Source organism: Ciconia boyciana, chromosome 4 (assembly GCF_034638445.1).
Source record: "Ciconia boyciana chromosome 4, ASM3463844v1, whole genome shotgun sequence".
Lineage (NCBI taxonomy): Eukaryota > Metazoa > Chordata > Aves > Ciconiiformes > Ciconiidae > Ciconia > Ciconia boyciana.
In genome coordinates this window covers 55,163,421-55,181,446 of record NC_132937.1, presented here as the reverse complement: position 1 = coordinate 55,181,446, position 18,026 = coordinate 55,163,421, and the positions used below count along the sequence as shown (strand labels likewise).

General features: G+C 38.7%; 1 protein-coding gene across 1 annotated transcript in view; it reads left to right on the top strand.

The window, feature by feature from the left end:
* PIP5K1B (phosphatidylinositol-4-phosphate 5-kinase type 1 beta) overlaps positions 1–18,026 on the top strand; it is a 114,552-nt gene extending 96,526 nt beyond the window's left edge. Inside the window, exons 14-15 of the mRNA XM_072859199.1 lie at positions 8,697–8,814; positions 17,937–18,026. Of these exons, the coding sequence (XP_072715300.1) occupies positions 8,697–8,814; positions 17,937–17,948 (130 nt within the window). The 3' untranslated portion in view covers positions 17,949–18,026. The remainder of the gene's footprint in view (positions 1–8,696; positions 8,815–17,936) is intronic.

Genomic DNA, 18,026 nt, shown 5'->3' with positions numbered 1-18,026 from the left:
GAAAAACAAGGCTTTCCCAGTTCTCCTGTGATGGAATTACTTTTGCTTCTTTTTTTCTTTTTTAATTAAGACCAAGATAAAACAGACTGCTTTAGCAATAGGAGGGCGACAGCATAGTTGAACACGCTCATTGTGGCTGATCATTACTGAATGGGAGAAAGTAACTGTAAAAATGGGGGATTTTGCTTGGCTTTTCTTTCTTTTTCAGTCTAAAAATTAAGGATGAGAACTCAGTGCACTGTTGAAATTGTACAAAACCTCTGTTCCACTAAAGTGCTCTTTTTGATACACTGTGTATATAGAGATTTCTCTTGTTCTTTCCTGTGCCCCCACCCCCCAATTTGTCTTTGCCCTACCAGAAGTTTGCATTAAAACTGGCAATCAGTGCAGCTATGATGATGCTGTTGCAGAAATTTGAACTTCTAGTTACCAACTGCTGACAGCATGTGTTGGTGCTAAGAGATTAATTACAATTTTTTTTCTTTACTCTTTTATGACATGTAACTTCCATGTACATGTCAGTTTCAGCTCAGTTATTTAATTTGAAAAAAGGCTGTCAGTTGTAAATCTCATTAATGTGCTAGTAGAAGCTGTATTTTGTTGTATCTGAAGAGCTTTGTATGCTTTAAGGTGTACTGTCATTCTTTTTTTTTCTTCCTATTATAGGATTACAGCTGTAGTAGTTAATAACATATCTAAATACTAATGCATAATGTCTAAAAGTGTTCAGGGGTACTTAATCAAATAAACAATTTGTGTTTATTTGCTTATCCATTATCCTCTGTTGGAACAACAATACTGTGACAAGGTTAACAGAGCAAGAAAATTAGCAGAAAAGCAGATTGAAGAATACTGTTTTAAAGAGCATAACACTGCTACCTGCGGTCCTGAAGAAGCATCAAAAAAGCATTGTTGGACAAAAGATTAATATATATTTCATTGAATATTACAGTTCAATATTTTCTTAATTATACATGCTTGCATTAGAAAACAATGCCATCTAAGTGAACAGAATTCCCCCCTCTCCCGTGGTGTCAGAAGTTAGTATTTGTGTTTATTGTAGTTGGTTTATGAAGTGTTTGTGGAAACAGGGGAGAGAATCTTTCTTGGCATATAAATGCTTGTCCTGGACACATATCAAAATATAAAATTTCCATCTCTGGCTTCAAATGTGAAGTGTAAAGCAAATCTGGATGATGCATCAGTTTCATTAATTTACTAAGGCATGTCTAAATTTCCATGGTTTAAGCGTCATACATATACCTAGTATGATGATCTCTATCTTGTGGTGTTCATAGTCTTAAGAAAGATTAATCTGAAATTTGCTTTTCCTACTAGCTTTTCACTGAAGTCTAGGTTGTAATATGAGTCATTTTCACAGCCAGAGGAAGACTGAGTAATCCTGGAATTCAGTGTAAATGGTTAAGGATTATCAGTCTTTAGTATCAAGTACCGAGTGCTTAGTATCAGTACCAAGGAGTCAGTGAGGCATCTAGATTTCCTGAAAAAGAAATACAGTTCTTTCTCCATTTAAAGTTTTCTAAGCCATTTACACTTAATCTTTTAGTCATTGAGGTATTACAGAATGCTTAATAATGTATGAGTCTGGAAAAAATTAATGTTGCTTTGTTACAAATCTTATTTAAAGTAGTCTCTGTGGTTATAATGCTGCTCTACTGATGTATTCTTTAAGTGTGTGAAACTACTCTTAATATATTAAGTATTTTCTTCGTGGAGGTATTTACATTCAATATTAAATACCATATAGCAAGTAAGAATTCAGAACAGACATTAACTCCAGCAAAGCAAGAAGAGCTGACTTATTCTCAGATGTAAACTATTGCTTGTCCACTGATATTCTGAGGCTTGTGTGCAAAATAAAAGCTAGAAACTCTAAATAGAAATGATTAGTAACTGTGGCAAAACTAGAGACTTCATATTTTGCCATAGTATATTTGCCTTTACTGGAGATTCTGAACAATTTTCAATAATTTAGCTGTGAAGGGTGGCAAGAAGGCAGTAACAAAGATAATTTTTTTAGAAGACCTAGCAGGAGTATTTCCTTAATGAAAGTTTGTAACATAGGCAAGTATTTTGTAAAGCGGAGGTTCTGTCCGTGGAGTGGATCCGTGCTGTCCCGAAAGGCAAAGGTCAATGTCCCTGACAATGGAAGAAGGACCTAACAAAGACTAAAGGACTAGTCCTGTCAACAGAAGTTCCTCAGTCTGCTTTGAGCAAGTGATCCAGTGTGGTGTTCTGTAATTAGCCTTGAGTGACCCTTTAATTTCACCTCTTCCTGCTCCAAGCCTATAGATATATATTGATATGTAAAAGGTACATAATTTCAGAAAAGTAGCCTGTTACAAAAGTTTGTCCTCTCACAACATCTCTAGAAAGAGTACCACCGCTGTGTAACTCAACAGGATATTAAGCAAACATAATTAATAGAAAAGAGAGCAATAAATAAATATAGTACCCTGTTTACATCATACCTGTTTAATTTATTTTTTGCTCAAAGGTACTGTCTAGAAGTTTCTGATAAAAGTTCTGGTGAATAACAAGAGATGTCACACCCTGCTTTTGAGTCTTTCCCCAATTCTAGTGCTATATGGGTAGGCAGCCTCAAGGCAGAGTGAGAAGACTTTGCTCTGTTCCAAGGTTTATTTCGCTTTCATGACTGAGGGACCCTTCTTTTGTAAAATGTTCATAAGGTGGCTCCACCTATTCAGAAAAATAAAAACCTCCTGAAAAACTGATGTTCTGTTTGCAGCAGGCCAATGTAGATCTGAGGATCTGAGGTACTTGTGACATTGCCTGACCTTACCATCAGGTAATTGGGATTGGCAATTGTTAGGGAACAGACATTGGTAGCCCTATGGAAGGAATATTAGCTCGAGAATGTGTCCTTCACCAGCAAATATATATATGACTTTTTTATGGATTTTGTTTTTAATGTCACTGCTGTAAGTGTAAAAACAGCACTGTATCTCTGAAAGCAGTGAGTCTTCCCATAATTTGCACCAAATTGCAGTATCATGAAATACACAATGTTGCTTCATACTTTGGTTCTCTGTACTATCTTCCCTTGAGACATACTACCATATCATAAGCCACTCTGCAGAATTATCATAAACTTCATCAACATCACTTTAAAGAGTGAGTTATCATTTTCACGTTTCCTGATTTGATGGGATCCTTTGCCTCCTTATGCTGGATGAACAGAATGACATAATTTGACATTGCAGTCTGAACAGGGTGTTAGGTGTTTTTTTTTTTTTTTCTTTTTGGTACATTTTAAAAGCAGCCCCTTATGTTGCTGTGAGCTTTCTTGTGAAGATCTCTGCATGTGTACTGAAGTAGGAATGCCTCTGTGCTTACTAAATTAATTGGATCTAATCCCATTCAGCTGGTGATGCCCTGTTTGCAGCATTTATTGTTGTAATTTGCTTTAATAGAGCCCTAAAAAGATCGTAAGTGCTTTCCTTCGCAGAAAAAAGTTTTATAAATTATTTAGCCAATGTTTCTGGAAACAACTTGGTTGTTGAAAAGTAGAATGAAAACCTATACTTTTTTTTAACTTGAAATGTAAAAGTATTGTTCAGTTAAATACACAGATGTGCATGTGAAACTCCAATGGTAATAGTAATTTAGTACTTGTTTCCTTGACTGAATTTGTCCCTCTGCATGCTGCTTTTCATATTCCATACTCATCCTTGCAAGTCTAATTTTGTTACCTTAATTTTTTCTGGTGAGGAGGATCCAGAGGAGCTTCTCAGAACAGACTTCATGTGTAGATCTCTCCAAGGGCTGATACACGTTGATCTGTACCTCTCAGTGGATTTGGCTGTTATTACTCAGTATTTTGTAATCTAGACTGAGTTCCTAAATTCTGATTGCTTACACCATCTCTTTTCAACTACATACATATGTCAGGTACAAAAATGACAGGTCTCATGATTTTAATTGGCACCTGCAAAGGTGCATAGGTTTGACCATCGTGAAATTGATGTGCTTACTGTGATGTTTACTGATTCACGTCATGGTTTGCCATTAGCATGAGTGTAGTAACACAGACTCACTGTCAGACTCCTTCACTTGAAGCACCATTCAGAAGATCAGTCATATATATTGTTTTCTCAGGTCTGTAGTTTTGATGTTTGTTAACAGTGTTAGTGAGTTTTTACTATGTTTGACCTACTTTTTTTTTTTTCCAGACACACTTGTAATTTATAAAAATGAAATGCAAGGTTGGGTTTTAGAGGTGATACAATATTTCTACATTGTAAACATTAGACTAATTAATGCATTTAGTTCAACATTTAGGTCCGTAAATACTTGTTGTCCCTGTTCACATTTATATGTATGCAGGACAGATTTTCTGCAACAGTTTGTATTGAGTTCTAGCTTAGAACAATAGTTTTACTGCTCATTTATCCTACAAGATGTTTTTCTGACTAACTTGTATATGCAGAGATGTTAAAGATCAAACCTCATGATTCAATGAGACGATAATTTTTTCAATAGCTTATATAAGAGTTTGCAAACACATTGGACATTGCAAATGTGCTGCTATTTAGGGGATAAATATTCTGTGGGATATGCTCCAGGAAAGCATATTTGACATCCAAAGATAGACATCAAAGCCTATTTTTAATACAACTCTTCACAACAGGGGAGACAAAATGGCTCATTCTGATTTATGGCTGTTGTATTTTGGCACTATCTGAAAGAAGCTGATAATGATATTCCTACAAGAGCTGTTCTTCACACTGCAGGAGAAAAAAAAAAATACCACAACCAACCAAAACCAAAATTCTGCTCAAACTTCTGCTTGGGTCAGTTGTTACCACCTGGCACTGTTTCTGCCATTCTTCAAAGGCTGTGCAATGAGTTGGAAAGGAGACTGAAGAGTTCTACCTGTCTTGCAGGCTGCCTTGCAAGTATAGACATTATGATGAGGCATATTTGTTTTTCCATGAAGAAAACAGAAGGCTTTTATTTCTAAAACTGTCACTTCAGTTTAGTATAAATAAAATATGAAGGACAGAAATAGTAATTAAAATTTGGGAAGGTTAAGGTTTGAAGGACATCAGTCTTTTGATTATTTTTTTTAAAATTATTATTACTATTTTATTATTATTTTAGATAATCCTGCCTGGTTATGCTAGTTCCTTGACAAAGTAATTTTTTCCTTTGTTCCTTAGAAACTTAATAGGATCTTACATATATCATCCTTAGATTAAAATGTGTAAAAGTTACGATGTTCTACAAATCTGCAGAAAATCAGTCTAATTTAATTGTTCCTACTGAAGATCTTGTGCCCAACACCCCATTTTTCATATTTGCAAGTAGCAATGCCTAACTATCTTTAACTTTTTGAGCTAATTTGAGTGAGGATTTTTTTTAATCTCATGTCCAAGAGAGCATTTTAGAAGAACTTTGGAAAACGAAGGTTTTATTTTCTACTCAAGAGGAAGAGAACTTGAGCCTGATTTTTTTTTAAATATGTTGAAGTGTGCTGATTTAGAAGGTCAAAGTATGGCTTTTCTCCTCACTTCAGCAAAAGGACAAAGTATTTAGTGCTGCTTAAAATAGGATCCATAGTACATCCATAGTAACACCTTGGATGAGACCTTAAGAAAAAAAAATTATTGCTTTTCCCCCTTTTCATAGGAAAATTGGAAATCTTGTTCTTATGCATATCTTCATGTAATTCATAGTCACTTAGCCAGTTGGGTTGCATGTTCTTCATGCTGTCATTGCAAGGTAAGTACAACAAACAAAATGATTGTTGTATTCTGCCATGAAAGCAATTTCTAACTAAGCAGCTGTAACTAAGAAGGTGTTACTACATTATTACACATAAGCACTATACTGCAGTTGCAGCAGAGTTCAGCTCCTGGCAAAAGCGGTTGCTTTCATACTGACACCAGCATGGGCCCCAGATGCAAATTAACATGGCAGTGACTTGGAATGTCCACTTTCTCCTTTATACACATTACAGATCAGCGTCCCAAAGTGGACAGTTCATGTTCTTTTAAACAGAGAAAAACCTCCAGTTATTGAACCTAAGGTATATGAAAGAAAGCTCTGTCTTGCAACAGTTTTCGTACACTTTTCCTTTTAACAAACAATTCTTCATGCAGGAGATGTCTTCCTTACTTGCAGAGTTTATGCCTAATTATTCAGTGTGAAAGTCACAGCAGCAAGGAGATTGCTATCTGCAAATAAGTTGGAGATCTTTGATTGTAAGAAAAAAGGTGGACTGCCATCTGTGTTGTTTCATTCTCTTCTTTCATGCCTGATTTTGTTCAAGGGACTTTAGTTGCTGCTGGTTTTCTGTGTGTAAGATTACCATATCTTTGTACTTTCTTCTGCCCCTTTTCTCCCTTTCCTTTCTGTATGTTAATATATATATGCTATATATTATTTGATTCTATATATTAAATCTGGTTTTTAGGAAGTTCACTACTAAATAACAAAATTGTGACACTTATAGGAGCTTCTCTTTGACTTCTCTTAACATGTTGGTTTTGTCTCAACTCTTATTTTCTGCGTGACTGTATAGTATGTTTCTGTAACACATAGGAAAAGAAAAAGACACACACTCCAAAGGGGAGATGGCATTGTCTTTGTTATAGGTAAACCAGTAGTTCAACAATCCCAAGACCGAGTGCCGAACTCACATTGCTATTGTTTGCTATCCACAGCAGGCTGTGAGGCAACATAGATTATAATTTAACAAACTAAGAGCAAAGGAAGTGCAGTGCCTTCTAATGGAAAAGTAGAGAAGAGAGGAAGAAAAGTAAGTGTCACAGTAAGCCAGTGAATTAAACTGAAATAACAGGAGGACTAGGTCTTAGTCTTCTGATACATGAAGGATATAAAATAAAATGCCACTGGTGTGAATTGCAGAATCCTCACCTCATCCTGAATACAGGTTCCAGAGGTTTTCTGGAAGTGAAAGAAGTTAAAAATAACAGCAGTAAAGGTGGCAGTGATGTGACCTGATATGTATATGAAAGGAGTAACTATTTAAAATTTTTTTGCTTTTAAACCTAACCTGATGCAGGAATGAAAGCCAGGTATACAGCACAGCCTGTCCGACCTGCTTTACAGTTAGTAATGCAGAGCACTGTTTTCCAGAAGGAAGAGTTGACCACTGAGTTTGCATATTTTTATAGCAGTAGTAGCTGCTCACTGCACGTTCATCTCGTGTCACGTGGTTTTCATGTATGGGCCTTTGCACGTTCAGGGGCCTGAGCTGTGCAACAGCGGAGTTCAAAATTCTGCAAGCAAAAGTGACTTTCTTCCCCCTGCCCCCTCCCCTTTTGCCAACAGTAGTATCTTTCATGCCAGAGCTTATTTTGTGGGAGATGATAAAACATAGTCTAACATTTGGCAACATCTCATTTTTCCCTTCCTGTCTGCCCTCCCCCCTTAAGTAAAATGAAGCATTTGCAGAAAACTGGTGTTACTGAAATGTTGCTCAATAGAATACAAGTAATGGGTGCAAGAAAAATACTACTGCTACCCAGTGGGAGCTGGGTCACCCTTGGGACAAAAGAAATAGTCTTGCTATTGAAAAGATGCCTAATGTGCTATATAAAAAAAGGAACATTGTAATGTGGCAAATGTAATGCTGTGCACTTAATACAAATATGACATGAGGATGAATGATGATTCATTTTGTTGTTGAGCATTTGAATTTGTTTTCTACTTTGCATGCTAGCTTTGCCCTTTCTGAAATTATACCCCATCTGAAACAAACTACAAAGTACTGCAAAGGGAGGGGGAAATTAGTCATTTCTGGACTAATGGTTGTAACCATGTTTTCATACCCAGTTATAATGCAGAATTGTTTGCTTTTCACCTTGTGTGTAAATAGACAAGAACTTTTAAAATATGTCTCTGCAAAACTGACAGTTGAGTTTTCAAGGCAGCCAGGACTCTGTTAGTTTCTGGCAGTTAGTGAGGACAGGTGATAATGGGCACCTGACTCCATTAAAACACCTTTGAGAGTTTCAGCTTTGTGGTTCCAGGTGTGTTTACAAAACAAAACAAGATTCCTGTGCTGATGCATTTGCAGTTTCACATTATTTATGGATAGCAGAGAACAAAAAATCATATCTATGAATGAGATAATACACTGCGCCTGCTCTGTAAATACCACTTCCTTGCAGAGCTGTACTAATGACAGTATACTCTTGTTCTTCTCCCGCTTTCCCTTCTGAACTGTTGGCTTCAGGTGATCCCGTATGTTCATGAGAAAGTCTGATGTTACTGTGCCTAATTACTGAATCTTTTTTCCCTATTTTGAATTAAGAAATGCTGCCAAAATTTACACCATGTGTAATGTGGAACTAACTTCTTTTGAAATTAATGAAACTATCCCACATTTACTGTGACACAGTTTCATTCTTTAAATAAATATTAGAGTTCAGGAACAGTATTACTTCCTGATAAAATTTTAGTTAATGCAAAAATAGAAACTGGTTTGTGTATGTTAGTCAAATATAAGCTGCCAATTGCCTAGCCATTGTCAACACATCTATATTTGTCCATTTACATTCCCTCTTTTCAAGTGTTTGAAGCTTTTATGTTTAAGTGAGAAATGCATTTTAAAATTTTCAGCTATGACTGAGCTCTCTGTAACTTGTATTTTTGGTTGACTGTAGTCTCCCCTCTCTTTGCAGTAAAGGGTTGCCTTCGAGTTCAACGTTCACTTTAGAAGACAGTGCCATCTATTTGACGTCAGAACAGAGCACACTGGAAATGGAAAATGATAATGCTTCAGTTTTGGATGTCTACTTAGTAAGTTGTCAAACTGTTTCTGATGGGCTTTTTCCCCTGTAATTCCTTTCTCTCAGGCTCAGTAAGTGACTAAAATACATGCTTAACTTCAAGATCCAGAGGTTCATTGAGGTATTTCTTACATGAGACATGTAAGAAATTAAGAAATGCTCTTACATGAGACATGCTTAAGTACCTTGCCAAAGCAAATCCTTCAAGAATCTGTGTGCATATTAACTACTGTGTTAATAATGAAGTATGCCAAAATGCCCTTCAGTTGTTCTATAACGGTAGGGGGTTTTTTCCTATTATTTGTTTTCCATAGGAGGGAAAAAAAACCAATCTTTCCTCTTCATGTTGAATATCCCACAATGTTAGAAATTAAATTTTCTCAGAGAGGAAAGTTCTGTGTTTGCATCAGTGATTTTGAAGCCAGTGGAGTAGAGCTCAATATGAAGTACATTAACAGCCCCCCTTTCTGCTCTGAAAGGTTGTCCAGTTGTGGCTGGAATATGATTAAAAATGTATCTTTTCTTTTCTGTCTTGGTTCGTAGTGAGCAGTTTATCTGACTGCTGAAAGATAAGCTCAGGTCTACATCTTTGGTTGTCTTCGTATCACCTGTGTTTTAAAAATTCTCTTGGTGTCTACAGCTCACATTCCACAGACATAAAGACAGTAGGCACCCAACACCAGTTCCAATTGAGTGAAGTTTTGTGCATCTAACCCTTTTAGGCCGTTTTGAAAATCTCAGTATAAATATAGGAGGGAGGTATGTTAAGCTTGGCTTTTTTTCCAAAGGTTTGTTTTGCTAAAGCACAAATTAAACAATTCTGGTATTATCCTAGTAATATTTTCCCTCTATTTTCATAAATAAATGTCTGTGACTTTTGTGGCAAGAATTGTACTAGCGAGGAAGGGTCAAAAGGGAAAGTCTGTTCATTAGGTTTCTAATAAATGTTTCACACAGGCAGGGTTATTTTCTTCTTAGATAAAGTTCACTGCATTCTTTATTTTTCTTATCTCTAGAGTTTCCTGATTTTTGTCTTAAAGAGATCCAGAATATCATAGAATCATAGAACAGCCCAGGTTGGATGGGACCTCGAGAGATCATCTGGTCCAACTTTTCGTGGGAAGGGGAGCCTAGATGAGATTATCTAGCACCCTGTCCCATAGTATCTTGAAAACCCCCAGCGATGGGGACTCTACCACATCCCTGCAGAGGTTGTTTCAGTGATTGATTGTTCTTCCTGAAAAAATCTTTCCTGTGTTGACACGAAACATGTTTGTGTCTGGTCTTATGTCAAGGTGAAACATCTTTGTCACATGTTTGTTTCTGATCCCCATGCTGTTTCTCTGTAGGCTGTACCACTGATTTTTTTTCTTTTCTTTAGCCAGCAATGCTTGAGTATATACAGTACCCACTTTATAGCTACTAATTTAATAGTCCAGCACACTTAGGAGTTGCTGTCTATCATGCCTCCACTGAAACAAGACAGTACCAGTAGCCAAATAGATGTAGAATTGACTTAGTTAACTGTGACCTCAAGTAGCCCATTAAATCCACCTGTTCCTGTAGGACTTGTGTTAGCTGGGCTTGTTGCTGATATGATGTTAACGTGAATCGTCTGTTAAGAGGGACTCACAAATCCTGAAATGTTATGGGAAATGGACAAATAAGTAATCACATGTAGCCTAACCTTGCCAGCAGATTGGCTGACTTAGTGAATTGTGCTTTAAACTAATGAACTTGGGGGGTAGGATTCAGAGATGACACACCTACATATTCATAAGCAACAAGGTGGGTGAGGACACCTATTAGAGTAGTGAGGAATGCTCCCCAACCCTTTACAAAGGCAAGAACCCTAAGTCCAACCACCTCAAGTGCATGTATACCAACGCATGTAGTCGGGGCAGTTGTCCTGGTTTCAGCTGGGATAGAGTTAATATTCTTTCTAGTAGCTGGTATAGTGCTGTGTTTTGGATTTAGTATGAGAATAATATTGATAACACACTCATGTTTTAGTTGTTGCTAAGCAGTGCTTACACCAGTCAAGGACTTTTCAGCTTCCCTTGCTGTGCCAGGTGCACAAGAAGCTGGGAGGGGGCACAGCCAAGATAGTTGATCCAAACTGGCCAAAGGGCTATTCCATACCGTACGGCATCATGCTCAGTATAGAAACTGGGGGGAATTGGCTGGGGGCTAGCAATCACTGCTCAGGGACTGGCTGGGCATCAGTCGGAAGGTGGTGAGCAGTTGTATCACTTGTTTTTTTCCTGGGTTTTGTTCCTCTCTCGCTCTCTTGTTGTTTTCCTTTTAATTACAATTCCCCCCCCCCCCCCCCCCCCCAATTATTAAGCTGTTCTTATCTCAACCCACGGGTTTTCTTAATTTTGCTCTTTCGATTCTCTCCCCCATCCCACTGGGGGGGAGAGTGAGCAAGCAGCTGTGTGGTGCTTGGTTGCCGACTGGGGCTAAACCACAACAGCAGCGAAGAGGAAGAACTGGAGCTCCATGCCCAGTCTGAGAGTTATGATGTGATAGGAATCTCTGAAACTTGGTGGGAAGACTTACATGACTGGAAGACCACAATGGATGGCTACAAACTCTTTTGGAAAGATAGGAAGGGAGGAGGAAGAGGTGGAGTTGCACTTCATTAAAAAAGAGAAATTTGAGTGTATGGAGGTAAGCTATGGAGACCACAAAAGTTCTATTGAATGCCTTCGGATCAAGATTAGATGGTTCACCACCAAGGAGGATCTTACATTAGGTATCTGTTACTGACCTTCCAACCAGCATGACAAGGCTGATGAAACGTTACTTTGGCTGCTTAAGGAAGTCTTGGGCCAACAGAACCTGGTCCTCATGGGTGACTTCAAGTACTCAGACATTTGTTGGGAGAACAACACAGCAGCGCACAAGTTGTCCATGAGATTCCTGGAATGCATGAGAACTGCTTCTTGCTACAAGTGCCTACTAGGAACAGCGTATTGCTAGATTTAGTGCTCACAAACCGAAAAGATGTACTTGACAACATAACTACGAATGATAGCCTTGGATACAGCAATCACAACATTGTGGAGTTTAAGATCCTGCTGAGCACACTGAAGACGAGTAGTAGGACAAAGGCCCTGGATTTTAGAAGATGCTCAGAGCTCAGATCCGAGTGCTGGGAGTTTTTAAAGAACAGCCTCCTGGAAGCACAAGAACAGTCCATCGCCTACAAAGAGAAAGGAAGAAGGCAGAATAAGAGACCACCCGAGCTTAACAATGAGCTTTTGGATGTGCTTAAAAGCAAAAAAGAAGCATACAAGCTATGGAAAGGCAGCCAAATACCTACTGAGAACTACAAGAACCTTGCTAGGGCATGCAGAGATGCAGACAGGAAGGTTAAGGCTCTGCTAGAACTGAAATTGGCCAGAGATGTCAAGAAGAAGAAAGGGTTCTTCAGATACATGAGCAGTAAGCAGAAGCATAGGGAAGACATAGGCCCATTACTAAACAGGGCAGGGAAATGAGTTGTTAATAATGCTGAGAAGGCAGAGGTTCTCAATATCTTTTTTGCCTTTGTCTCTACTGGTGTAGCTGGACTCCAGCTCACAGGATCAAGCAGCTACAACTCATGTGTTGACCTACCAGTAGCGGCCCTCTGCAAGGGCTTAACCCACATAAATCAATGGGCCCGGAGGGAATCCACCGCAGGCTGTTAACAGAAGTGGCTGACATTGTTGCAAGGCCACTGTCTATTATCTTTGAAAGGTCTGGAGATCAGGGGGGCATCCCTGATGACTGGAAGAGGGTAAATGTCACACCCATCTACAAGAATGGCCCAAAAGAAGCCCCAGGAAACTACAGGCCTATTAGCCTTACTTCAGTCCCTGGGAAGGTGGTGGAACGAGTCCTCCTAGAGACTATTACAAACCAAATGAAGCAGGTGATTGGGAAAATCCAGCACAGATTTACCATAAGGCAAATCATGCCAGGCTAACCTGATCATCTTCTACAACAAAATAACATCTTCTCTTGACATGGAGAGAGCAGTGGATGCTGCTTACCTGGACTTCAGCAAAGCATTCAACACTCTCTCCCACAGCCTTCTCCTGGACAAACTGTAAAGATACAGATTGGATGAGTGGTCGGTGAGATGGGCAGGAAATCATCTCACAGGCTGCACTCAGAGGGTGGTGATCAATGGTTTTTACTCAGCCTGGCAGCCTGTCACAAGTGAGGTCCCCCAGGGATCAGTACTGGGCCCCATGTTGTTCAACATCTTCATAAATGATCTGGATGATGGGACTGAAAGCACCCTCACCAAGTTTGCTGATGACACCCACTAAACTGGGTGGTGAGGTGGACACGTCAGAAGGGAGAGCCATCTTTCAGAGACCTGGACAGGCTGGAAGAGTGGGCTAGCAAGAACTGTATGAAGTTCAGCAACGACAAGTGCAAAGTCCTGCCTCTGGGACAGCACAACCAAAGACCCCAGCACAGGCTTCCCTGTGTGGCTGGGGAGCAGCCTTGCTGAGAGGGACCTGGGAGCCTGGTGGACAATGAGCTGAACGTGAGTCAGCAGCGTGCCGCTGCAGCAACCAAGGCAAACTGGATCCTGAGCTGCATCCTCAGGGGCATTACTAGCAGAGATAGACATGATCATCCCACTTTACTCAGTGCTTGTCAGGCTGCATGGCGAGTACTGTGTCCAGTTCTGGGCCCTACAATTCAAAAAAAGACATGGACAGACTGGAGAGGGTCCAAAGCAGGGCCACAAAGATGATCAAAAAGCTGGAGAACCTGCCATATGAGGAAAGGTTGGAGGAGTTAGGTCTTTTCAGCCTGTAGAAGAGAAGTTTCAGGATGGACCTCATCACAGTTTTCCAGTACTTAAAGGGTGACTACAAAGAGGATGGAGGCTGTCTCTTCACAAGGGTCAATGAGTACAAGTTGCATTGCAAGAAGTTTCATCTTGATATAAGAAAGAACTATTTTTACAGTGAGAACAATCAATCACTGGAACAACCTCCCCAGGGACATGGTAGAGTCCCATCGCTGGAGGTTTTCAAGATGCGATGGGACAGGGTGCTAGATAACCTCATCTAGGCTCCCTTTCCCACGAAAGGTTGGGCCAGATGATCTCTTGAGGTCCAATCCCACCTGGGCTGTTCTGTGGTTTTCTTGGCCCCACTTAACAGAGAAACTACTTCTTGTTGATAACTTCTGAATTTGGTTTATAATATAACAATCTTGTTTATCACTAACACTGCTCAGCACTGTGAGTGCTTTTTTTAAAGTTTGAAGTCTATAGGGTGGATGGAGGAATGCTCTGAAAATCTAGTGACAGGCATAGGTAGTACCTTCTCTAAAGCTGTCGTTATGAGTTTCAGGTGTGATGGTTATCTCTTTAGTTAGTTTTTGGCTTGTAAAACACCCTTTACTATTATGTCTGGGAGACTGCAGTAAGTATGTGTATTACACTGGTCAATATCAACAGAAAAATAAATAAAACCCAACTGTGGAAGTTATACAAACACCCAGTGTTTATTCCCCTGAGAAAAGGTCTGGAAGAATAAATAGGTCTTAAGTGGAGAGAGAATCACAGATGCTTTTTTGTCCTAGCAGCACCCTTTCTCTGCACCCTGAAACATCCAAACTCAAAATTCAATAATTAAGACAAAGTAGTGTCACATACCTGAAGTGTGTAGGCATGCAATGGCTGACAGCTTCAAGGAAATTGGATACTGTGGCTAAGCACATGTTACTTCTTAAGTCGCAAACTCATCTTGAGAAATTACTTACCCCTGCCTTCTTGGTCCTGTCTCACACACTGTATTGATGCCTCCTTAACTATTTTGGGATTGCTGTGGAAGTGAACTGTAACTTAATCACATGTACCCCTGTATGTATGCTGAGGTGTTCATGGAAGAAAGAGGAATAAGATACTGTTTCATGCACTAATCTTTTACTTCCTAATGCCCCCCAATGTCCTTCAGCAGACCCTGAAATAAGAGTTAGCCACTGGCTGGGAAAGTCTGATACTAAAGGATCAGTGCTGTGTGTTATCAGTTTGATTCACTGCTGCTGAGGCAGAAGGCAGTTTTATTTTTACAGGAGGATGATTAAATGCAGGCTAGAAGGGAAAGATGCATGTTTTCAATAAGACTAGGAACAGGTCAGTAATTTCTAATGTATGTCTCAAAAATAAAGCAAATCAATGACGTTTGCATTAGCTGACTTAAGCCTCAGTTGAAAAGGTTACAAGATAAATTTTGACCTTTTAAAAGTGTGAGGAGAAAATGTAGCTTGAAATGGCATTTCCAAATTTTCCTTTAATCCCGTAGTTAATAATCCTTTTCTGAGTTTCTACTGCATGGCAAGCTGCTGTAGTCTTACCTGCTAGATATTATAATGAAAAATATCTTAACTTGCATAATTTCAGTCACTCCACTAATCCTTTGATATCTTTGCCTCCTGCTTTGAAATGCTAAACTTGTTGGACAAATATTGTCCTATAGTAAATTAAGAGGAATTCCTCTTACAGGTAAGAGCATTGGTTTTGGGTTGTTATACTAAGGGAACACCATGCAGACTCACACTGTGCAGCTGATGTCAAAATTGAGAATTTACGTGGTAACAGCAAAAATTTTGTTCCAGGACACAGGTACAGAGACACCTTGAGTTTGTGAGTGAAGGGCTGGTCTGGGCCCTGAGTTCCTCAGTTCTGAACAAAGACCAGGTTCAGCAAACTACAATTTTGTGCACCTGCCACTCTAAGCAGCACTGTTAGGAATATCCTCAAATCCAAGTTTATGTTAAAATTCCATTGGTTTGTTTTCTCTTAATTTTTTTAACCCAGATAATAACTTAAGAAATCTAGCTTTTATGAATAAAACATGAGTAACCATGATCTGCACTGAGCAGTAAGCATAAGCCAATCTAAATTATTTCCAAATATTCTAGTACCATACAGTGGGAAACAAATACTGCATATTCTATAAAAATAATTTTAATTTTTAATTAAAGATTGCAGAAAGATAGAAGCAGACATAAAACAGTTGGAAAATTGAAATCTTTCTCTGCAGAGAATTAAAACATTAAAGGGCTCTTGCTTTTATGAATATGTAATACAATGAAAGCAAATACTTAAAATACTTAAAAGCAAAAGATGCCATCTCAGGTAAACAGAGGGTGTCCTGTACATAAGCCAGTAACAGATAAAGTAACACTCTTCTATTTAGCACTTAGATGTAGAAATCCACAAACCAACAGAGTAAAACAGTGTTTCCTTCTTCCTCTGCAAATAAACTTAGTCTCTTTTTAAAATTCCCCTGAAGCCCTATTTATTGGTGTCAGTTCAGGCACCGCCAGCTGATACATAAGCAGAAAAGCATTAAATGTCAGTGAACGCTGTTGAACACAAAAGTCTACTGTGTTCCATGGAATTTGATTAGTAGGAAATATAAGCCCAATCCTGCCAAAGTTTCTTAAGAGACATCAGCAAGTGCAACTGATCCTGAAGGCCTTAGTCCAGCATTACTAAGGACTGGTACCTAAAATGGAGGACCTTAAAAGTGATAATTCCACTTGGAAAGTAAGGAATAACTTAAACTCACCTTGTTCCTTCTGTTCTGCAGTGAATTCCCAAATTCTTTGATTGAGCTTTCTGTCCCTGAAAGAGCAACATGTGCAATTAGGAACTACTCCATTGTGTTTCCTCAGCCTACCCCTGAAATGACATTATTTTGACAAACTACAGTATCAGTAAAATCAGAGTATTAAGGCTTAAGAATGACTTTAATTGGTTCACTGGAAGTAGGCTTGATTTCCTTTACACTTAAAATGGAACAAGAACACGCATGTAAATAGCACAGTGACAAACTTTGAAGTTTGTGCTGTTGTGATGCTGTACATCTTAATTCATCTGGTGGTAAATATAGAATTTAAATAAATATGTGCTCTGCCTGTAGGATTTCATTAATGAACTATTTTGCTTGAAGAATACTTCTGTATATTTAACTATAATGGAAGATTCTTAGGTAGTACAGAAATGTTTACGTGGAAATACAGCATTGCCTCCTGTTGTTGAAGGAAGGGCTCACAAAATTTGTATATAAGTTAGAAGTCACTACCACTGAAGATATGGTTGCAAAGGATTAATAAGGGCTTCAGTAAAATAAAAGAACGGAATAACTATAGTGATGAGTAAGCCCAGAGTATTTAGAGTCTGGTTAGTGTAGCTATGATTTGTGTCAGATGAATTGTGTAGATAATATTATTACATTTAGAATTACTTATGTTGTGGTTTATGTCCAAATGCCAATTTTATTATAGGATTTTGAAGTCTTAAAATATTGCTGGAGATTAATTTTGTATTTCAAAGCTGCTGTAGATGCATAGATAAGCAGATTTACAAATATTGGTCTATAAAATACCTGTTTAGAAACTGTCAAAACTGTCTGCCTCCTCTTACTCTTCAGTGCTCTTCCTCTTTTCTTCTGTTCTCACTCCCATAGTTCTGTATTAAAGCCTGTCTCTTTGAGCATTTCCTAGTTCATATTCAAACCCTTCCAACTGCCAGGTTACTAACTCCTCATCTTCACAGTTACTTTCTCTTACAAATATTTTCACCCCTTCAGCTATTTTCAGTTTAGCACCCTAAGCTCTCTTCTAGCATAAACTCTTCTTTCAGAGAAGAGAATTCACCCTGGCTCTGATCAAATGAAGCATCCTGTTCAGATACAACTTTGCCTAGGGGACTGTACTTCCACCATAACTCCTTGATGAGGTGGTTGTTTTTCATTCAGAAATATTGTGCTTCTCAGTCTTTCATAACACTCGATTCAATTCTAATCATGTTGTAGTTTTCTTCAGGGTGGTGTTGTGGACTAATAACAAGTAAAGCTGAAATTAAAGCAGTTCCCAGGCAGGATATATGTAAAAACAAGCTAAAAAGTGTACAGTCACACTGTGCTGCACACCTCAAATTTTGACATGTTGCTCTCTTTCTGGAGGCATCAGTTTCTCTGCTTCATCATTTCCTCTGAAGATACTGATGAAAAAACATGGTAGATTGAACATTAATTCTGGGACTATGAGAAGGGAATTCAGGCCTCCTCACTTACAGACATCCTTTCTTTCCCTTGAGAGCAGAATAACCCTTAAAATGTACGTGCACGTCCTGGAACCAATCAAGCACTCTTTCCTCAAAGTAGAATCCTGTTTAATTAAGGCTGAAGGGGG